Source organism: Danio rerio, chromosome 10, assembly GCF_052040795.2.
Source record: "Danio rerio strain M-AB ecotype USA chromosome 10, GRCz13ab, whole genome shotgun sequence".
NCBI lineage: Eukaryota > Metazoa > Chordata > Actinopteri > Cypriniformes > Danionidae > Danio > Danio rerio.
In genome coordinates, this window is record NC_141030.1 from 44,495,642 (window position 1) to 44,518,996 (window position 23,355).

The 23,355-nt window shown below is 35.0% G+C and overlaps 6 protein-coding genes across 13 annotated transcripts in view; 3 read left to right on the plus strand and 3 right to left on the minus strand.

The window, feature by feature from the left end:
- LOC141376456 (trace amine-associated receptor 13c-like) overlaps positions 1 to 7,417 on the minus strand; it is a 136,093-nt gene extending 128,676 nt beyond the window's left edge. Inside the window, exons 1-4 of the mRNA XM_087271440.1 lie at positions 7,334 to 7,417; positions 6,654 to 6,751; positions 6,203 to 6,287; positions 5,950 to 6,074 (exon numbers count right to left, since the gene is read on the minus strand). The gene's annotated coding sequence lies outside the window, so the exon portion shown is untranslated. The remainder of the gene's footprint in view (positions 1 to 5,949; positions 6,075 to 6,202; positions 6,288 to 6,653; positions 6,752 to 7,333) is intronic.
- The window catches only part of LOC137487290 (trace amine-associated receptor 13c-like), a 92,695-nt gene extending 85,278 nt beyond the window's left edge, over positions 1 to 7,417 (minus strand). Inside the window, exons 1-4 of the mRNA XM_087271463.1 lie at positions 7,334 to 7,417; positions 6,654 to 6,751; positions 6,203 to 6,287; positions 5,950 to 6,074 (exon numbers count right to left, since the gene is read on the minus strand). The gene's annotated coding sequence lies outside the window, so the exon portion shown is untranslated. The remainder of the gene's footprint in view (positions 1 to 5,949; positions 6,075 to 6,202; positions 6,288 to 6,653; positions 6,752 to 7,333) is intronic.
- On the minus strand, positions 371 to 2,954 carry taar16g (trace amine associated receptor 16g). Its single transcript, XM_087271506.1, has one exon. It carries the CDS (start codon positions 2,340 to 2,342, stop codon positions 1,347 to 1,349), a length of 996 nt encoding a protein of 331 aa, XP_087127632.1. The 5' UTR covers positions 2,343 to 2,954; the 3' UTR covers positions 371 to 1,346.
- A 55-nt stretch (positions 7,418 to 7,472) lies between the features above and the next one.
- zgc:172131 lies at positions 7,473 to 12,864 on the plus strand. 8 transcript variants are annotated; one of them, XM_087268692.1, is made up of 6 exons: positions 7,600 to 7,802; positions 8,102 to 8,212; positions 8,316 to 8,357; positions 8,906 to 8,975; positions 9,515 to 9,591; positions 11,565 to 12,864. In XM_087268692.1, the coding sequence occupies exons 3-6, from the start codon at positions 8,348 to 8,350 to the stop codon at positions 12,212 to 12,214; spliced, it is 807 nt and encodes a 268-aa protein (XP_087124818.1). In that variant the 5' UTR covers positions 7,600 to 7,802; positions 8,102 to 8,212; positions 8,316 to 8,347; the 3' UTR covers positions 12,215 to 12,864. The 8 variants fall into 8 exon arrangements, with proteins under 8 accessions (XP_087124819.1, XP_087124818.1, XP_087124821.1 ...); XM_087268693.1 differs by lacking the exon at positions 8,102 to 8,212 and having other exon boundaries at positions 7,473 to 7,802; positions 8,265 to 8,357; XM_087268695.1 differs by lacking the exon at positions 8,102 to 8,212 and having other exon boundaries at positions 7,608 to 7,723.
- Positions 12,865 to 14,367: 1,503 nt separating this feature from the next.
- On the plus strand, positions 14,368 to 16,207 carry LOC108191510 (trace amine-associated receptor 13c-like). Its single transcript, XM_087271457.1, has one exon. The coding sequence runs from the start codon at positions 14,368 to 14,370 to the stop codon at positions 15,427 to 15,429; it is 1,062 nt and encodes a 353-aa protein (XP_087127583.1). The 3' UTR covers positions 15,430 to 16,207.
- Positions 16,208 to 18,700: 2,493 nt separating this feature from the next.
- Positions 18,701 to 19,826, plus strand: si:ch211-238p8.31. Its single transcript, XM_087271459.1, has one exon. The coding sequence runs from the start codon at positions 18,765 to 18,767 to the stop codon at positions 19,824 to 19,826; it is 1,062 nt and encodes a 353-aa protein (XP_087127585.1). The 5' UTR covers positions 18,701 to 18,764.
- The last annotated feature ends 3,529 nt before the right edge of the window (positions 19,827 to 23,355 follow it).

Consider the following 23,355-nt stretch of genomic DNA (forward strand, 5'->3'; position numbering starts at 1 on the left):
ATAAGCTAATTTGGCCATAGCGTATGTGTGTAAATGCAAGTGCGCATGTGTCTTTCCCAGTGTTGGGTTGGGCTGGAAAGGCATCCGCCTCGCAAAACATATTGACAATGATCTCAACAGCAGCAAAAGTCTGTAACAAAGTCAAGGAATCAAAGTAAAAAGCAAGCAGTCTAAAATATAGAATGCCAGCTGCTGGACACAAGTGAAATTAAGAACGGAAAATATATTAACAATTTATGTGGCTGGGTGGAATTTAAGAAACACATATGGATAAAAAAATTATTATGTGCTTATTAATACTGAAAATAATAATTAAAAGGATTAAAAGTAAAAGTTTCTGACTGAATGCTTAGATTTTCTTTTAAAGATGTTTTATTCTTATGCATTTTTGTATTTTTTAGGATAAGCATGTATTTAGACAGGAAGTGAAGTTGGACAAGTCTGCGAGCCAGGATTCAAATTTGGGAAGAATAAAAATAAATAAATAAATAAAATAAAAAAAGACTGTGTGTCAGCAAACTACCCACGAGGCTATCAGTGGCCACAGATTTAAACAATTTGATCAATTATAAAGCCCAGGACACACCAATCTGTCATCAAAAAAACTAGCAGTGATGAAAAATGACAATGTTACAAAAATGACTTCAGAAAAGCGCATTAGTCATGTGCACTCAGTTAACAAGATGATTTGTAGAGGAGAATTTTGCTACATGTTGAGTTAATTATGTTATTGATTATGCAAGTTCATTGTTGAATGCATAAATACATCTGTATTTAGAGCCATCATTAAATTTTTATAACAGAATCATTGTGATTCCAATATAAGCCATTAAATTACCCTAAACCCTAAAATGGTGATATTGTGTAGAGTGTTTATAAAAATTTGAGTCAGCATCTATTAGTAAAATAGTTTTAATTGTTGATGATCTTCTGCATGTCACCCTTTACTGTACCTTTCTAAAAATAACAACTAAAAAATTAATGAGCATCTTTATTTGGTATCGTTAAAAAAAGCAATTAAATATATTTTACCTTTTAAATTATGTTATGTTGGATACTTTTGCATTGTAATTAACAATAATCACTAATTACTTTAAATTATCCTTCATAACAAAGTTCACAATAAAACCTCAACTAAACCATTCTGAAACAGATTCTACTATAAGGATAGTTAATCTAAAAATTAACATTCTGTAAACCTGTATGTGTTTTTGTTACCAAATATGAGATATTTTTACAGGAAAACATCACATTTTTGTCATACCATGTGGGTGAAATTAATTTTGGGGTGAATTAACACCCTTTTTACATGCTTCAGATTCACAATAATATAACCGCAACAAGGATTATTTCTCTTCAATGAAAAGGTTTAAGTATTGTGATGAAGGTTCAAATATTTTCAGAGTTAAAATGTATTTTGTTGATATTCGAAACCATCTATAAAACATAGCATAAATTAGTGGATTCATTAATGAATTCATGCATAAAATCCAGTACATTATATTAATTACAAGGGAATCACCAGTGTCTTGCCCAAGAGTAAGAGCAGCTATATAATATGGTATCCAACAAAGGAGATAGATCATCACAACAACCCCTAAGGATTTTGCAGCCTTTTTTTCTGACTTGACCTTTTTGTCTGTGAGTGCATTTATATGCTCAGCTTGATGTTTTGCTAAAAAAAAGATTTTCAGATATAAATAAATGATTAAACAACATGGGGTGACTAAAGTGACTAAGACATCAGTTATTATATATTCCAGCTTAATAAAAAGTATACATTCTCCAATACATGTATGGTTTTTCTCTGGATAGAGTACAGATTCATACAAAATAAGAAAAGAATATATGCTGGAAAACACCCAGTTTACAACAATAGAAAAGACTGCTCTGTTAGTATCAACTCTTGTTGTATATCTCAAAGGGTCATTAACAGCAATGTACCGATCCACAGATATAATAATCAAGTTGCCAAGAGATGCTGTTACAACCACATAGAAAATAAATGGGAATATTGAGCAAAAGATTTCTCCAAAGTACCAGCATGGCTCAATCAGTTTGAGGCCATGTACTGGCATAAGAATCAGTCCAACAATTAGATCAGCCATTGCCAAAGAGAAGATCAGCACATTGGTTGGAGAGTGAAGCTGATGGAAGTGAGCGATAGAGATGATCACCAACAAGTTCAGAAACACAGTTAACACCGATACTGTAGAAATAAATATGTACACAAAAATGAACTCCGCTCCAGGTTTTACATTTCTGGTACAAGACAAGTTGTTGTTTGGAAAGCAGTATTGGATCGTTTCATTGTCCGCGTTTGTCCCTCCCCAGTTAGACATTTTGATGAAAGAAGACTCTGTGCCTCATAAGAAAACTATTCCTAATCCTTATGAGAATATTGGTCAGTTTGGCCTACTAGAGCTCATCACTGACATGACACATCACTGTTTTATACCTAAAGTACAGCTACCACCCTTTCAGAATGATGCTTGATTATGCACCATTCGACACACCTACAAGTTAAATATTCATAGAGCTGTTTAATATATTCAATAATCATGTCACGATGACACAGATCTATTCAAACACTTATAAAAAACTATTTTTGAGAAAAATAGTCTCAAAACGTAACAATTAATAACAAGGTAATTTTCTCATCTTCTATCTCACATAAATGCTAAGGACCTTATAAAGCGACATTCTGATGTATAATACAAAAATAAGACTGAATTGGTCTGTAGCACTTGTAATAAAATGTTGGACTCCCAAAAACAGTATAAAAGAAATTACTGTTGACGATGATCTCAACAGCAGCAAAAGTCTGTGACAGTCAATGAATCACAGGAAAAGCAAGCAGTCTAAAATATAGAATAACAGCTGCTGGACACAAGTGAAATTAAGAATGGAAAATATAACATTTTATATGGCTGGGTGGAATTTAAGAAACACATTCGAGTGAAAAAAAATTATGATATCCTTTATAATACAGAAAATTATAATTAAATGTATTATAATATACATTTTTAAATTATATAAATTATAATATAAATTCAAAAATATTTATAATAAAATAAAAAAAGATTTACCTTAAATTTTTAAATACTTTTATTTAATAAACAATTAAATATATTATATAGAATTTAGACAAGAAGTGAAGTTGGAGAAGCTTGCGAGTCATGACTTGAATTCCAGACAGATAAAAAAAAAATACAGCAAACTGCCCACGAGGCTATCAGTGGCCAACGATTTTGAACAATTTCATCTATTGTTAATAGATGCTTGTCATCAAAAAACTAGCGGTGATAAAAACTGACAATGTTACCAAAATTATCTCTGAAAAGCTGATCAGTCAGGCGCACTCAGTCAACAAGATGATTTGTAAAGAGCATTTTGCAACATGTGCTGTTAATTGTGTTGATCATTATTCAAGTTTCTTCATTATTTGATCTATAAATACATCTGTATAATAGCAAGTCTCAGAGCCAAAAACAACTTCATGAACAATAATGTTGCTATTGAAGCTTTTAAAAGAAATATAGCCCTAGCCTGTTATTTTTACTCATGTACAATTGTAATGTTTGCACATCTCAGTAGATGTAAATATCTAGCTTATTTGCAGTTGGGATTGCTGCAGATATACAGCTTTTTCCTTATACAAGTCCAAAATGCAGATGCTAGTTTGCAAGGGGCTGTTTTCCATTTTTGGTGTTGTTCAAGCACCAGACAACATGAGGTATTGACACAGTTGGCCTTCATCGCCACTAGTTCTTTCTGGCTGCTTCTACTTGTTCTTATATGAATAAAAAAATGATCTCTGTATCAAAAAAATATTCTCATACAAGTCAGCGTCATTTTTACCCTGACATGGTACTCATAACATCACAAGAGCACACAGATTAACATGGTTCAATGTGGTAAAGGCCAAAAAAGTGAACTAGAAACCCCTGATCAAGAAAGAAGCAGACAACAAAGATAACCCAGACTGCAGCAACATGCATTGCTTTCTAATAGATAAACCACTAATGATACAATACATATCATAAAACAAACTATGTAAACTATTTATATATTATTTATCATGTGTTTATGTCCATATAAACATTCTCAAAGCCTTAATCTAAACAATATAAGCTTGTTAATCTTGTACAGATCCAAGTGTTTGGTATGATAATGAGTAGGCCTATCTCATTCCCAGTGGGAGAGGTTAGATCATTGATTGCATCAGATCAAGTCTGTTTACCTAACACCTCAGATTGTTAGGCTTCAACAGCACGTTTAATGAGACTGACAAACGCTAACAGACACTCAGGGGAATTACACATTTTGACATGAAAACAGCGTCCAGTACAAAAGTGCTGATTGGTCACAAATGAGTTCACAGAACCATTGCATCATTAGTCAACCACAAAGGGCACTAGAGACCAGGTTGTACCTCACCTTTTTTTCATTTAGCATAAAAATGAATGACATGTCAATTAAGACACCAAACAGTTGTAACACGTACTAATGGCCTCTCTAGAGCATTACGCATGTTGTCAGATAAATAACAAGGTCAAAAAAAGTAAAAGTGTTGATTAGTCACAAAAGAAAACTGGAGATGATGTTGAACTTTGAGGATGACCTTTGACAATGATTTCTTTAGACACGTACCTTCATGATGTAAGGATTGCTCCAATGATGATTTGGTCCTTTTTTCCTTAGAGATGATGAATCTGCTGATCACCTATCTCAACACAACTTACCTTCTGGCCTGGGGTTGTCATACACAAGATATTCACATTACAGAGTTTCCACACACACTGTTCAAACTAATGACACGAGAATATGTAAATGTGACCTTTCCAATTCCAAATCTAGTTGATTAAATATTTTATAGCTGAAACAATTATATAATTAGAGCATATCCATGTTAACTATTTACTAAATTATGATTTTAATTGTTATTTTAAACAGTACACTACAAGTAATATATGTACAATTAAATTTAATTTATGGGGATAAACTAATTTACACGCAAACATTTATACATCTATTTTTATAACTATACATTTTTTACATTATTCAGCAGGCCAGGAACGTAAAATGTTATAACAATCACTTAAAAGTTTTTTGTGGAAACCCTGGTAAAAGTGAAGTGTGCAATTTTACTAATTGCAAAATACTTCAATAACAGTCAAAAGTATAGAGACAATTTTAAATCAGTCATTTATGGTTAAACTTTAGGACTCCAGAGTGCTCACGAAACAGTGAAATGCTATTTGACCTTTGTCATTTATTCCATTGGTTGAGCTAAATTATTGTGCAGCTAAACTGTTTAAACCAGGGCTCTTCTATTGACAAACAAAGCTGTAAATCATTTTCATGCGGCCAGAATTTACAATGGTTTATGGATGTTACAGGGAGGAAATTTTTACATGGTTAACTACTTATAGCAACATTTGGTATTAGGAACAAAGAGGTGTTTAAAAACAAGGGTCTAGTGTACTTAATACATATAATACACTACTATGTTAAATATCTAAGACAGTGTGTGTGTGGGGGGGGGGTGTCAAATTTATATATAGATACATTTCAGTCAATGCTCAAATATATACTACATTATATAGAACCATTAAAAATCTTTACTCTTGCACAGGAGGTTTACACATGGTGCACCTCACATTTTCAATTTGATAATGCAACTTTCTGATGAGCCAAACTGAATAGCCCCGGTTTAGAATCTATCATTATTTTTTTTAACAGTAACATTTTAGCCACCAGTATTACAGATATTATATTACACACTTCACCTTAAATCAAATATGTTGTGATAATTCACTCAAAAATTTATATCAATTATTTTTCTTTTCTGATCAACAAATTTAGATATTTTGAAAAATTAACTAATTTTATTGACTCCAATTTTATGGGTGAACTATAATTTTGACTTTAAAAAAATATTCCTACTTGATTACTGGCTTGCATCGTGGTGGATCACCTTCTGGAGATGTTTAGGGTGTTCTTCCAGACCTCTGTCATCTAATATGAACCTTTTGGCCAGTGAATCTCATGAAGGCCTGTTTTGCTGGAACCTAGAAGAGAGAAAATTATTACATAATACATTTGTGCTAACTTATTTAACTAACCTTTATAATGTACAACAAAGCCTATTTGTGTCTAATTTTAATTAATGCCAAACTACAATAAACATTTTACTTACCTCAGACACAAACTGTTTCCTCTTATTTGCACTTTTACTGTCTCAGAGTCTCAAGGATGGCTAAGTCTCACCAAAATATCAGACCCTACGAGGCATAACCACGAGAATTGTCAGACACTAAAACAATAAGCTTTTTAATCTGAAAAGAAGATTGAGGTTGTGTCTGAGCAGATGACTGGCCTTCGGGTAAACATTGACACATTAAATGAAAAGATGAGATAATAAAATATATAAATATAGTCAAAAATATAGTATAAAATATAGTCAAATATCTAAATTTATTCCTCATTCATTTAAGAATGTGATGCCTTTCTTTTTGGGAACATCTTTGAAATTTATTGATAACTTGAAATTGGAGTCAGGTTAAATTTTGAGCTTGAAACAATTAAAAATAAATACAAATATTTCTTTTTGCATGTGCTAAAAAGGCTTACACACATTTAACCCTTACCCATGATATTATATCCGTCATTGGACTAATAACTTAGATGGACCCTTACAGGAGCTCGCGATAGCCTAAAGCAGCCAAGACGTCGTGTAATGGCGGTTCTGTGAGATAAAAAGAAAATTGACATAAAATGTTAGGTTCTCACTCACCTCTTTACATTTACAAACAAGTTACAGTAAGTGAGGTACACACACACGTTTTTACTGTGTTTATACAGTGTTTTAGGAACTCCGGACAAAAACCTGCAACATTATAAACCAAATTAAACTTCTAAAATGTCTCCACGTAACGTAACTTTATGGAGTGTTCCCGCGCTTGAGGAAGGTAAACCAGACGAGCTAACAACAATACACAACTAACTGGCTTTACATTTACAGATAAACGATTCTGTACACTTACAGATTCTACAGCTTAGGAAATAAACACTGTCTCACTAAAATCAGCATCTATTTGGAGTACATCTTGATGGGAGCTCGAGTTTTCGAAGTTATTTAATGAGACGGCCTAACGTACGTTAAGTTTGATGGTGGGCCGGTCAGTTACTTTTAGACCGTTTGAGAATTTCATAAAACCCACAAGTGTACAACCCATAACAATGTTAGCTTAATAACATTCTTAAACGTTTAAAAAATACATTTACACAAGTCATAATAGCCGTATTTTTAGTTAAACCGGTAGATTACCTGAAACATGAGGTTATAAAGCAAAGTCTGAGGCGATTCTCCCGCTCAAAATTCTCACTCTCTGCTGCTCTCGAAGAAAATGTCGCGAGAGCTCCACCTAAAGGGAGACTACATTAACTGGCAAGTGCGCTGATACATTGTTTATTTTTAAGTTTTATATTTAATAAAACGATTGTATTTCAATGCTGAAATCGCGAAAAAAAATTATAGTGGGCTATAAAAAAAACGTATTTTATTCTATTGTTTATATTTGACAGTTTGTGGTCACGTGATCAGTCAAACGCTGATGATTGGTGTGAACGAACGAGATAATTTCTACAAAATGATTTCTAAATTGGTTCACATCAGGGTTCTGAATTCATATTTTGAACAACGTATTAGTAGACCTTAGTAAGCTGGTAGAATTTTAAGTCACTCATTATAGAATTGTATATTGAAAGTGTATGGCAGATTTGTGCAACAAACTGAGGTAGGACATTTGGTTGTAACTATTTACTAGGCATATAATGTATGCCTACACGTAGACTATACGGTATAAACTATGTTTACTATAGTTAGTATAGTGTTAAAGAGATAGTTTATCCAAATATGAAGTGTCATTATTTCTCTCTTCACTTTTTCCAAACCTTTTTGTCTTTCTTAATCTTCTGATGTACAAATAAAAATAAAGTAAAAACTGGAAATACTTTGACCTCCATATTTGTTTTTCTTACTATTGATGTGAATGGTTACATCTTTTTTAATCAAAACATATTTTGTGTTCAACAGAATAAAGAAACTCAATAAAGTTTATAACCACTTGAGGGCGAAAAAGAGTAAATTTTCATTTTTGGGTGAACTATCACTTTAAGCAACTAACCAACAGTGCATTCATAAGAGGTAATCGTGATCCACCCTTTAAAAAAACACCTCACATGGTTTTCACTTTCAGTAACTGCAGAGTCCCACTAGAAATTGTCTATTTGGTTTGTTTCGTCTGTAGTGAATTGATCTGAAACTTCAAATGATTTCAATATGTCAGAAGGTAAGTTGTTTTTTTATGTTGTATTTTTTCACAAATTGAAGGCTAAGTCAAAAGAATCTCAACTGAGTGCATCGGTGACTCACTGGTGTTATCAAACAGAGATGCTGTTTACAACTGATTTCAGTGTGTGTCAAGATCTTAAGTCTGATTCAAAGGAAATATACATATTGATGTTAATATTTTTTACTCCAAAAATTTGTGTGGGGGCATACTTTTATTAGCATGTACTAATATATATTTTTTAATCAGTATCTGTTAACATTTAAATACGATAAACAACTGCACGTGAACTACATGTTTCCAAAGCAATTCATCCTCTACAGGCCATAACATGAATAATAATTGCTATGCTATTAGATAGGTTTTCCAGTGCTGGGTAGCTGCTGAAAGAGCATTTGTTGTGTAAAACATATGCCGGAATAATTGCCGGTTAATTCCGCTGTGGCAACCACTGATAAATAAGGACTAACCCGAAGGAAAATGAATGAATAAATATTATTAGATAATGCTGAAACTTATATTAACAAACCTTGTGTATTATATTACAGGACTTCACAACATTGAGGAGGACTTTAATGGACCCCTAACATTTTTTTCTGATAGGGGCAAACAGCTGGTGTAAGTGTATGATGGGAAATAAAATTATTGGGTTTGAACATTTCCTACCAGAGTATTCTACATATGCTGATGAGGTATCATTGCAAATAAATGGCCAATGGATTACTGTTATGCAAGAGCCTCAGACTATAATGCAAAGGTTTAAAGAGACATCATCTAGATGTGCTTGGATGATTTTATTTGTCCTGCAGTGTGACCATGTTTCTCAGAAGGATGTGGACGCATTTGCTCATTTCCAGCAGAGGTTTGGAAAAGAAATGGAGGAAAATACTGTTGTAGTTCTGTTCAATATTAAAGATAACACATCAGCAGGGGCAAATAATGAGAACCTAGAAATGACACTTAGTCGGTATGGAAGGAAGTTGTGGATTTTTAACAAAAATCTGGAGCAAAGTGAAGTGATTAGACAACTAATTGCACATAAAAAATGTGCACCTGTGTCAAACAATGCTGATAGGTAAGACAAAAAATCTGAGTTTATTGCTTCAATGCATCCATCAATGCATCCATTAATTTATAGAGTTTCTCCCTAAATGCAGATCATCACATCAGACAACATCTGTGGAAAGAGAGATTCCTAAACCACGAACGGCAATTGCACGTGATCAGATGTCAGGTAATGTCCATTATAATTTTGAATTCTTTACAAAGATAACTAAACAATAAGCATTTCTGGTTTCAATAATGCCACACACAGACACAAACAAAAATGTTTCAAAATACACATTTTTATGACTATAATGATTTCAATAATATAAGAAAAACCTACATGATTGCAAAAAATGTTTTTCTTACAAGATTGTGTCTTGTTTCCAGTCCAAATATCTAAAAACTTAGGCCCATAGCCAGGGGGGGGTTGGTTGTTGCTAGATTGGATCTGTTTGCACCCAGAAGTTAACAAGAATTATTTATATTATTTATTAAATTTCCCATAAATTGTATTTTATTAATGTCCACCCCAACCCTAAACCCAACCGTCACAGTAACGTAAAAACAGTAGTTGTTCCAAGTATTATTTATGCTATATATTAAATTACCCAATAAATTGTATTTTTAACACCTACTCCCACCCCAACCCTAAACCCAACCATCACAGTACTATAAAAATATTAAGTATTGTTATACAGTGCCATAAATACATGCTGTTAATGTACATATCACGCTTCCGGCTGGCCGCAAATCCAATCTAGACTTTACCAGGGGGGTTGGGGTGGTTCAAAAAACCCAAACCCCACTGACAAAGATCCAGAATTTGTCCCATACATTAGCTCATTTTTGCTATTTTGACTGTTATTCCATCATAAATTGTGAAATTAACTCATCTATAAAGGCTTTAAGACCAAGCGGAGTGCACTGTTGGCTGTCATGAATTCAGCAAATCAGTTTTGGCCAATGCAAACAATTAGTTTTCATGAGTTCAACATCTGTTCAAGAAAACATGCAATCGGACAAAAGTCAAGTCATTTTTCACTACTGTCCTACTGTTTTGTTGTTAAATAAAGAATACATTTTACAAGTAACTTTTATACTGTATCTTTGACCTTTTTCGTGAAACAAAAAATGATCAATTAAAAGATGTGAAGCACCAAAGGCCCTTGATAAAGGAAATTTAATACTAATCAGGCTATTGTTACCCATGAAATTTTAATTGACCTTATTTACAAGAGAAAAATCTATAAAACTTGTGAACCTCTACATCATTATTGTTTATTTGTTTATTTAAATGGCCAAATTCTAACTAAGGAAAATTGCTTAAAATGTCATTAACTGCAGTATTTAAAACTCATAATTGAATAGAAAATGAGGCAAATAACTGCAAAAAGGTCCACTTTTTGAGAAAAATGAAAAGCCCCTTTCACATGGCTGGCTACGGGCCTGAATCAAGAAGCATTTTCTAGACAAGCAAGAAATAATACCCTAAAATTAAATTAGATTTTTCTTAAAAGAAGCAAAATAATCTTGCTTTTCTTTTTGACATAATATTGTTTTGCCCACCCCATTGGCCAATTATTTTGCTTCTTTTAAAAAAAAACTCAGTTATTTTTGCATAATATTTCTAAAAACAAGACAATAATTTTTGCCTGTCCAGAAAAATGCTTCTTGATTTAAGAAGTTTTACATATTTGGTCAAGAAACAAGAAAAAACTTCAAGTAAGAAAGTAATGCTTTATCTTGATATATATGCATAACAAAATTTATGACAAGAACAAATATGATCTACAAACACACATGAAACAGTAATGCAGCGCTGGCTTTAAACATTGAGTCAGTAGATGTCAGATATTGTATTATTCAAGTAACCCAATTCTCCTTATAGAGATATAAACATTTTACTGCCAAAACATTCTTAAGTTAAATTGTATAACATGTTATGTGTTGTGTTATGTTGTTTTTCTGTTGTGTTATATTGTTTTATGTGTTATGTTATGTGCTATTTAATGTTTTGTATGTTATGTTTTGTTGTATTATGCTGTTTTATTTTGCTTAATGTCTTGTATTATGTTACGTTGTTTTATAATTTATATGTTATGTTTTATGTGTTGTGTGTGTTTGTGTGTGTGTGTTGTGTGTGTGTGTTTTGTTTTTAAGGAGGTAAACAAGCTGCTGTCAAGAAGAAAAACACTTTGACTATTGTCCTGCTGGGTCAGACTGGAAGTGGAAAAAGCGCTACTGGAAACACCATCCTGAGAAAACAGCACTTTGAATCACGTGCCAGTTCAGTGCCAGTAACAAAGGTGTGCCAGTTGGGAGAGGAATCAGTATGTGGAATCAGGATCAAAGTAATTGACACCCCTGATTTCTTCGACGAAGACTTAAAAAACCAAACAGAACAGATAAGAAAGTACAAAGAGCTCACTCAGCAAAGACCTGATGTATATTTGCTGGTGCTGGAGCTCGGACGTTATACAGACGGAGAGAGGGTGATAGTTCAGAACATACAAAGATTGTTTGGTGCTGAACTGGTAAAAGAAACCATCATTCTGTTCACCAGCAAGGAGAAATTAAGAAGAAAATCTCTATCAGATTACATTAAAAACACTGACACGCAACTGCAAGAGTTGGTCAGATCCTGTGGATCGCGGTGTCATGCATTTAACAACAACGATGACAATCTTTCTCAGGTGGAGAGACTGTTAGAAATGATTCTGGAAATGAAGAGGAAAAATGGATGTACTGACATTCCTGAGGACTACTCATTTAATAAGAAATCCGAGAAAAAAGAGTGCAGAATCCAATAGAGTCTGACAAGGGATTCTTTCCTTAGACAGTTCACCCCAATGAACATTTTCTCAGCATTTACTCACAAAAGGGCTTCTAAACTTTTATGAAGTACTTATTTAGAAAGCACAACAACATGGTCTGAGAAATGTTGAAAATCAAAAGTTATTCTCATCCATAGTAGGAATAAAAATACTTATAGCATTGGTAGTTCACACTAGATTTGTAGTTCGGTTCAGTTGCAGAAATGTAGTTCTCTGAACCAACTAAACCAAACTACAAATCCCAGAATTCATTGCTCCAATCACTCCTTCCACAGATGAAAGTCATTCTGACACTGATATACACACACACAGCTGAAACTCATCTTTATTAATTACCTGGACTTTGTATACACCACACTTTCACACAAACTTTGCTGAGTCTTGTTATCCTATAGCATCACGAAGCATTAATCCTGTCTAGTCTTTTGTGTTTTGATTCTTGCCTTGTTTTCCTGTTATTGATTCTTTGCCGCCTGGACTATCCATTCGCCTGTATTTTTGACTACAATCTTGGATTAGCTTCATGCTCCTGTTTGCTACCTGACAGTTGCGTGCCTAACTACTGTTATAAACTAGCAGTATAAACTGTTATAAACTAATAAACTGCGTGTGGATCTTCAACTCCATTATCCAGCACTCCTATGTTACAATACCATTATAGCCTATAGCTACCAGTTTTCATATCCCTTATTCCCAATGTTGACAGGTATGGTTCAACAGAAGAAAGAAACTCAAGAAAAGGAGGGTTTCCACTGAACCATTCCTTTAAATAGTTAATTTTTTGTGTTTTTAATTATATTTAGATTTAAGGTATTAATTTAGCTGTGATCAAATCACTTTTAAATTGCATGTCAACACTGTAAAGCAAATTAAAGATGTGCATTTTCTCTAAAAAGACACCTTTTCAGTTGTTATCGTGCTTTACACTCTCAGAAATAAAGGTACAAGAGCTGTCACTGGGGCAGTACCTTTTCAAAAGGTACATATTTGTACTTGAAGAGTCCATATTGGTACCTCAAAGGTACATTTTAGGCATGTTTGGGTACTGATATATACCTTTGAGGTGCCAATAAGGACTTTTTGGGTACAAATATGTACCTTCTGAAAAGAAACTGCCCCAGTGACAGCTCTTGTACATTTATTTCTGAGAGTGTATTTATCAAAGGTATTAAAAAATGTTAGGAAAAGAGAAACTGAGGCAAATATATTTGGACTGTAACACAATATTATTAACAGCATACATTGTTGTGGACATCAAATTGCAATTTTTTTTTTTTTTTGTTAGAGGAAAAATTTTGAGAATGTGGTCTTACAAGACTGCATACTGCTTCAGATGTTTTGTCATAAAGTTTTTTTTTTTGTAAGCTTCTGGCCTGAGAATGCAAACTATTGTTTACTTATTATCTAAGTCCATAATTAAGATTCCTTTAGATTTAAAAAAAAAAATATTCTGAGGTTCTTCCTTATGAGAAGCAAGCTGAAGAATTTCTTCCTTCTACAAAAAACATCCTGCATAGCAGCCGATCAGCAGAGAACATATACAATGTTTTACGGGTCAAGAAGTTAATATGCAGTTTTGTGCATGAACTTGAAAATTGAGTGGTCAAGTGTCAAAAATATGCTTGAGGAATATTTATAATGTAAGAAGAGTTATACTTTTATGACTTTTGTAGGTTTATGTATTTAATTATGAATTTTAACATATAAATATTTTACTACCTGACATAAATGGTCACCTATCTAAGTTTTAGGAACCACAAATAATAATTTGACTTTTGATCTTTTGGTATTAGAAGTGGCTTATATGAAAGGCAAAGGCATCTAGATTACGCTTATTTGACCAAAATAAATGTCCAGTATAGAATATAAAGTTATGGTGCAGTGGAAAAAGAGTTAATATTGTGTCTGACTCCCATGACAACTTTGACATTGAATATTAATTGTCATATTAGTATAGGGGTAGTATAAACCACCCCAATTTTTTGATCTTGAAAAAAACAAACAAATTCAAGATCAAAACAAGCTTGTATTACCATAGCAATTATAAACAGTGGACCTGGAGGATTTTTTATTACCTTTTTTTTAACATCAAAGTGGGCGGTATATGGGTTGCTGAAGACACTGTATAAATGAAAGGACGGAAAGGAGAGCAGAACAAACTCTTAACAGGAGGAGACTCACTCATGGCCTACGAGACAGAGGATCAGGAGACTCAATACTGCTTTCCTGACATCAACTCATCATGTGTCAAGAGACAACGCTCCAGTCATGAATACAATGTCATGTATGTGTTATTTTCACTGCTGTCAGCATGGACTGTGTTTCTGAACCTGCTGGTGATCATCTCCATCTCTCACTTCAAGAAGCTTCACACTCCAACCAACATGATTATTCTCTCTCTGGCTGTAACTGATATGTTTGTTGGACTTATTGTGATGCCTGTGAAGGCCATCAAGTTAATTGAGAGGTGTTGGTACTTTGGAGACACTTTCTGTGGACTCTTTATAATAATAATTGGGGTGATTTTTTCTGCCTCTCTTACTAATTTAGTTTTAATCGCTGTTGATCGATATGTGGCTGTGTGTCACCCTTTACTGTACCCACAGAAAATTACCATGGCTAAAATGTTAATGAGCATCTGTCTGAGCTGGCTTTATTACTCTGCTTATAACACTGCCCTTATAATTAATAATGGATATTTTGACACTTCAAACAGAACAGACGTGTGTTATGGAGAGTGTCCAGTCATGGTGAGTTTTAGTTGGATACAAACTGATTTGTTCATGTCTTTTATTTTTCCCTGTATCATAATGATCACTTTATATTCAAGGATTTTCTTTGCTGTACATCAGCAAGTGAAGGTTATAAACTCTCTGATGAAGCGTGATAAATGTGTAACAGAGGGTTCAGTGATGAGGAAATCTGAGAGTAAAGCTGCTCTTACTTTAGGAATTATTGTGTCAGTTTATCTGCTTTGCTATATCCCTTACTATATCTGTTCTTTAGTCGTAAACTCTTCCACAGCTTTGAATGTTTTGACATGGACCGTGTATGCAAACTCAGGTCTGAATCCTCTGGTTTATGCATTATTTTACCCCTGGTTTAAAAAGACAGCTAAACTCATCTTAACTCTAAAAATATTTCAGCCAGCATCCTCTCTGATCAATATTTTTACAGAAAATGAATTGTGACTAATGTTTTAAAGCTGTCTCTCATAATGGTAGATATTATTGTGTGTGATTCTTTTAATATCATTAATTAAAACAACTACAAGTGAACATAAGATCACTTTTCAGAATAATGAAACAGAATTGGTAAAGATATCATTGTTTCTTTAGTTTCTAACATCTACATTCATTATATTGTATGTTCATGTGGGGCATTGGAGATGTTGGAGGTAAATAATGTTCATATAAAAAAGCAAGTCATTGATGTTTTAGGATGTTCATTTATTTGTGATCAAGCCATTATGTTAATTCTTTTTCAATCAACAGGTCACACATGAAAGCAGAACTCATTAAAGCTGTGTTACGGTTCTGAGTCTGTGTGTGTGTGTAATCTTTCACACCTTTAATGAATAGTTCAGTGGCAAATCTAGAATATCAGCAATATCAATTACACATGAATAAAAAATGTTATAGTTGGTCCTCAGAGTTGTTACATCATTGATGTTTTCACTGATCAGTAAGAGTAAACAAAGACAGACCAACCCATGTAACTGCCTGGAGAGAGGCCTGCTGTACCAAACTGCCATTTTACAAGCCCACAGTACAACAATACAACAAATTATATTCATCCATCCATATAGATGGATGGATGGATGGATGGACGGACAGAGAGATAAAAAGATAAATATATAGATGGATACATACACATATATACACTGAACAAAAATATGAACAACGCTTTTGTTTTTGCTCCAATTTGTGATGCACTGAACTCAAAGATCTATATACACAAATGGCCTATTTCTCTCAAATATAAACCAAGGTGCCCTTTTATTCGCTTTGACTCGTTGGATGAAAACACAGCTTTATTCGCACGCCTTTTATGAGATAATCCAGTTTTGTGCATAAAGTTCATTCACATTTTTGGATGGAACTATAGCTAATGATCACCCTAGGTACACCTCCTGTGCTTTATTCAGTGTTAAATGCTAATAATGTGAGCTTGAATGCCATTTTACTGGACATTTATTGCCTTACTACTGAAGGCAGCAGCAGATCGTTCACCTCCGATCTGGAAAATAAAATAAACCGTTTGAAACTGAACTTTAGAGCTGTGACTCAAACACAGATCAGTGAATCAGCATCTACATTTGATAATACTAAATAGGTTTTATATATTAGATTATAAACAGTTTCATGAGTGAGTGCAAATTCAGTGCTTCTGAATGGCTGTGTTTAAACTTATGTTGTGTTTCATCTGGAACAAATAGCCAAATTAAAAGGACAGAAAGGAGAGCAGAACAAACTCCTAACAGAAGGAGACTAACTTATGGCCTATGAGACAGAAAATCAGGAAAGTCAATACTGCTTTCCTGACATCAACTCATCATGTGTCAAGGAAAAATACTCAATACTCCAGTCATGAACATATTATCACATATTTGTTTATTTCATTGCTGTACAACAATTATCAGATCTCTCCAGAGATGTTCAATAAGATTAGGTCTGGGCTCTGGCTGGGCCACTCAAGGAAATTTCCTAAGTTGTTGTGAAGCCAGTCCATTGATATTTTGGTGGTGCGCTTTGGGTCATTGTCTTGCTGGAAGATGAATCGTCGCCCTAGTCTGAGGTCGAGAGTTGATAGGTCAAGAGCACTCTGAAGCAGGTCTTCATTCAGGATGTCTCTCTACATTGCTGCATTCATCTTTCCCTCTATCCTGACTAGTCTTCCAGTTCCTGCTGCTGAAAAACATCCCCACAGCATGATGCTGCCACCACCATGCATCGCTGTAGCGATGGTTTTAGCCTAGTGATGAGCGATGTCTGGTTTTCTCCAATTGTAACACCTGGCATTCACTACAAAGAGCTCAATTTTAGTCACATCGGACTAAAGAATTTTATTTCTTATGGTCTGAGAGTCCTTCGGATGTCTTTTGGCAAATTCCAGGCGGGGATTGACTTCAGTCTGGCCACTCTACCATACAGGTCTGATTGGTGGATTGCTGCACAGATGGTTGACCTTCTGTAAGGCTCTCCTCTCTTCACAGAAGAACGCTGGAGCTCAGACAGACTGACCATCGGGTTATTGATCACCTTCCTGACCAAGGCCTTTTTCCCCCAATCACTTGCCATAGATGGCCGGCCAGCTCTAGAAAGAGTCCTGGTAGTTCCAAACGTCTTCCACAGAAGATGGAGGCCACTGTACTCATTAAAACTTTCAGAGCAGCAGAAATGTTTCTGTAACCTTCCCCAGCTTTGTGCCTTGAGACCTCACAGGTCTACAGACAATTCCTTTGTCTTCATGCTGAGTTTGTGCTTTGACATGCACTGTCAACCCTGGGACCTTATATAGACAGGTGTATGCCTTTTCAAATCATGTCCAATCAACTGAATTTAGCACAGGTGAACTCCAATGAAGCTGCTGAAACATCTCAAGAATGATCAGTGGAAACAGAATGTACCTGAGCTAAATTTAGAGCTTCACGGCAAAGGCTGTGAGCACTGATGTACATGTACTTTTTTAGGTTTTTATTTTTAATTTGCAACAATTAAAAAAAAAACTTTATAATGGGGTTTTGTGCGTAGAATTTTGAGGAAAAAATGAATTTAATCAATTTTGGAATTAGACTGTAACGTAAACAAATGTGGAAAAATGAAGTGCTATGAATACTTTTTGGATGTTCTGTACATCTCTGTCACTTAAGCGACCATATTTAAACCACAAGCAGCAAAATAAGTAAGAAACGGACGTCTTTGGAAAGTTTCTTTGCTAAGGGAAAAAAACCCAGTGAAGGACATACAAACTGCCAAGGAATGGATCCGCAACCCATTTGTCAGCAAATCAGGTGAATCCACCATGTCTGTGCAAGAAGATCAACTGATGGAGGTCGCAAATTACTGTGGCCTCTTAGGTGCCGTTCGCATATTGCATCTTGTTTTAGTCAGCACTCGTTGTTTGCCATCGGCCTGGTGTGTAGCGACCTTAAGAGCATTGTAATAATGTGGGTGGCATTTCATGCTTGTTAGATCCTTGTATGTTTAAACTTGGTGGCTGAGTATTTTACTGTGTAAAAACAAAACTTGCTCCCACAATGCATGTTCCATTTAGTATGCTAAAAGGGTATTGCGGTAAGTAATGTGGATGGCGTATCACTTTTAACCACTTTATCCTTTAATAGATAAAACAATAAATGTAGTATTTAGCTTTAAAAATAGAGAAGAAAAACAACTCAAGATTAAAACAAGCTTGCATTACTATAGCAACTATAAACAATAGACTGGGGGGATTTACATTTTCTATTTTTTTTTTTTTTTTAACTTCCAATTGGGCGGATCAATCTGATCCAGACACTGTATAAATGAAAAGACAGAAAGGAGAACAGAACAAACTTTTAACAGGAGGAGACTCACTCATGGCCTACGAGACAGAGGATCAGGAGACTCAATACTGCTTTCCTAACATCAACTCATCATGTGTCAAGGAGAAGCGCTCCAGTCATGAATACAATATCATGTATGTGTTCTTTTCACTGCTGTCAGCATGGACTGTGTTTCTGAACCTGCTGGTGATCATCTCCATCTCTCACTTCAAGAAGCTTCACACTCCAACCAACATGATTATTCTCTCTCTGGCTGTAACTGATATGTTTGTTGGACTTATTGTGATACCTGTGAAGGCCATCAAGTTGATTGAGAGGTGTTGGTACTTTGGAGACACTTTCTGTGGACTCTTTATAATAATAATTGGGGTGATTTTTTCTGCCTCTCTTAGTAATTTGGTTTTAATTGCTGTTGATCGTTATGTGGCTGTGTGTCACCCTTTGCTGTACCCACAGAAAATAACCATGGCTAAAATGTTAATGAGCATCTGTCTGAGCTGGCTTTATTACTCCGCTTATAACACTGCCCTTATAATTAATAATGGATATTTTGACACTTCAAACAGAACAGACATGTGTAATGGAGAGTGTCCAGTCATGGTGAGTTTTAGTTGGATACTAACTGATTTGTCCATGTGTTTTATTTTTCCCTGTCTCATAATGATCACTTTATATTCAAGGATTTTCTTTGCTGTACATCAGCAAGTGAAGGTTATAAACTCTTTGATGAAGCGTGATAAATGTGTAATGAAGGGTTCAGTGAAGAGGAAATCTGAGAGAAAAGCTGCTCTGACTTTAGGAATCATTGTGACCATTTATCTGCTTTGCTATATCCCTTACTATATCTGTTCTCTAGTCATAATCTCTTCGACAGCTTTAAATGTTTTGACATGGACCATGTATGCAAACTCAGGTCTGAATCCTCTGGTTTATGCATTATTTTACCCCTGGTTTAAAAAGACAGCTAAACTCATCTTAACTCTAAAAATATTTCAGCCAGCATCCTCTCTGGTCAATATTTTCACAGAAAATGAATTGTGACTAATGTTTTAAAGCTGTCTCTCATAATGGTAGATATTATTGTGTGTGATTCTTTTAATATCACTTACCAGAACAACTACAAGTGAGCATAAGATCACTTTTCAGAATAATGAAACAGAATTGGTAAAGATATCATTATTTCTTTAGTTTCTAACATCTACATTCATTATATTGTGTGTTCATGTGGGGCATTGGAGATGTTGGAGGTAAATAATGTTCATATAAAAAAGCAAGTCATTGATGTTTTAGGATGTTCATTTATTTGTGATCAAGCCATTGTGTTAATTCTTTTTCAATCAACAGGTCACACATGAAAGCAGAACTCATTAAAGCTGTGTTACGGTTCTCAGTCTGTGTGTGTGTAATATTTCACACATTTAATGAATGGTTCAGTGGCAAATCTAGAATATCAGCAATATCAATTACACATGAATAAAAAATGTTATAGTTGGTCCTCAGAGTTGTTACATCATTGATGTTTTCACTGATCAGTAAGAGTAAACAAAGACAGACCAACCCATGTGACTGCCTGGAGAGAGGCCTGCTGTACCAACACTGCCATTTTACAAGCCCACAGTACAACAATACAACAAATTATATTCATCCGTCTATAAAGATAGATAGATGGATGGATTGATGGATGGATGGATGGATGGACGGACAGACAGAAATATAAATAGATAAATAAATAGATTGATACATAAACCTATATACACTGAACAAAAATATGAACAACATTTTTGTTTTTGCTCCAATTTGTGATGCTCTGAACTATATACAAAATAGATCTATGTACACAAATGGCCTATTTCTCTCAAATAATGTTTGCACATTTGTCTAAATTAGCCATAAATACATTATGCAACTTCTTTGCGGTTTCAGCAAGGTACCAAGTCAAAAAGAGCAAGAAGATCGCATACGATATTAGGCCAAAGCTCACAATTCATGTGCTCACATTATATGATCTGATTGCTCAGCAGTTGATTAAATGCTCACATTGTACATTTAAAGGGCACCTATGGTGAAAAATCTACTTTTCAAGCTGTTTAGACATATATATGTGTAGGTACAGTGTATAGACCGTCATCTTGAGGTGATATAAACACACCCAGTCCTTTTTTTTCAATTTAACAATATAAAAACGGTGGATCAATTGGAGCGGTTTTCAGACCGACCGCAACTTGACGTAGGAGAGCAGTCCCCCCGCCCACCAAATTGACTGACAGCTGCGTATTAACATGTCCCGGTAGTCACGTGTATAATCATATCAACAAGACAGGATGTGCGCTAAGCAACAGGGAATAAATAGTCTGTTCAGTTTGCTAGGATCATCAATCATCATCAAATGTGATCAAGAGTGAGTTTTACAAATTTAAAACGTTTTAAAACAGTGCATGTGTGTAATGAAGTAGAGCAATTTACTTCAGCTTTACTCCATCAGCACAGCTGTGTGTCAGAACAATTATAAAAGAGGACGCTTCAATCCCAATTGTGGACATTAAATCTGGTTTATTTTGTACATTAACATAACAGATGTCCATACAGCAGTGGAGATTAACCTGTATCCTGTCACATTTGCATGCAAAAAGAGTGCAAAGCTAAACGTGCGCAGTCTTTGTGAAGCTGCTGAAACATCTCAAGAATGATCAGTGGAAACAGAATGTACCTGAGCTCAATTTAGAGCTTCAAAGCAAAGGCTGTGAACAGTGATGTACATGTACTTTTTTCACATTGTCATTATGGGGTTTTATGTGTAGAATCTTGAGGAAATAAATGAATTTAATCCATTTTGGAATTAGACTGTAACGTAAAAAAAATGTGGATAAAAGTGAAGCGCTATGCATACTTCTCGGATGCTCTGTACATCTCGGTCACTTGAGCGCACAAATTTAAACCACAAGCAGCAAAAAGAGTAAGAAACGGACGTTTTTGAAAAGTTTTTTTGCTAAGGGGAAAAAACCCAGTGAAGGACACACAAACTGCCAAGAAATGGATCCGCAACCCATTTGTCAACAAATCAGGTGAATCCACCTTGTCTGTGCAAGATCAACTGATGGAGGTCAAAAATTAAGATTGCCGTTCACATATCGCGTCTTTTTTAGAGTTTGCACAAGTTCCAATGGAGGTGTGCCCCGTGACATGCTTCTAGATGCACACAGCTGAATAAATCCTGTGAGCGCACTTTGAGTCACATGACAAGAACTGGCCGATCAGCTTCAGCTTGTATGGAATATACATATTTCAGTAGACTAATTATCCCAGATAAACACAGAACACACAAACACTGCAGTGCTTTGTAACTTTCACCCTAAGTAAAACTTGTATCAGAGTTACAGCAACGTTTTGCCAGCTTGTCATCCTCTGAGAAAACGATTGATGGTTGCCTAGCAACCTACAATCTAGGAAACACCCCGGTCTGCAGTAAAATTGTCAAGCGTTTACTGGTCTGCAGGTTAAAGACCACTGATCTAGCCGATACAGAAGTACCTGGTTTACTTGTAATAGTTTCTTTTTACTTTTGCAGACTGACCTAAATCTGGTGACATGTGGATGAGGTCTTGCTCTTTATCCTGTAACAATGATCTGCAAGGGTGGTGGGCGGCTGGTAGGACTGGGGTAGGGGCTTAAAAGCACCTTGGTGCATTTTAAAAGCTGTGATAAACCAATGGGCTTCATCAGTTAACGTCAGTCTGGCTATTTGGTTTGGTGTGTTCCACATGTCACCTCTCGTTAGATTAATGTCTGAGCTCATTGGCCCAATGTAGAGCTCATGTAGAGACTGCATCAACTGAAGAGAGCACTCTGGTTATTTGGTAATAAATCAGAGTTTGAGTGTTATGTAGTGAAGTCACGTAACTTAAAATGTAAATATTTCAAGTAAAGAAGGAAGACACTTTAAAACATTTCTTAAATGTTTGCAAATAATATGGATTATTAGATTATCAGATATATTTGCAGGAGTGAATCCTTCAGTGGTGAGTGACAATTACTGTGATAATAGCACTAAACATTGCTTTGTTTGGGCTTTGCATGTGTGCATTGGAAGTTCCAGTTTACAGTTGTGACCAAGAAAACAGATGCTAGTGCTACCCACAGTCTCCTTCCAACCAGATGCATAATGTACTCTCTTGTTTCAATCGATTTTTGTGTTCTTGTGCATCTTTTTGATCCAGAAGGAAACACACCTGAATCGATGCGTAACGACAACACAATTTGTTTTCGTCGGCACTCGTTGTTTGCCTGGTGTTAAGACTATTGTAATAATGTGGGTGGCATATCATGCTTGTTAGATCCTTGTATGTTTAAACTGGGTGGCTGAGTATTTTTCTGTGTAAAACCAAAACTCACTTTCTAGAATGCATGTCCCATGTGGACGAAAATGGTGTTAAACTTTCGCAGATTGATCTAAATTTGCTGACATGTGGATGGGGCCTTGCTCTTTGTCCGGATCTGCAACGGCTACGGTAGGGAAGTTTAAGAATACTTTAGTATTCTACAAGAGTATTGCAGTATGTAATGTGGATGGCGT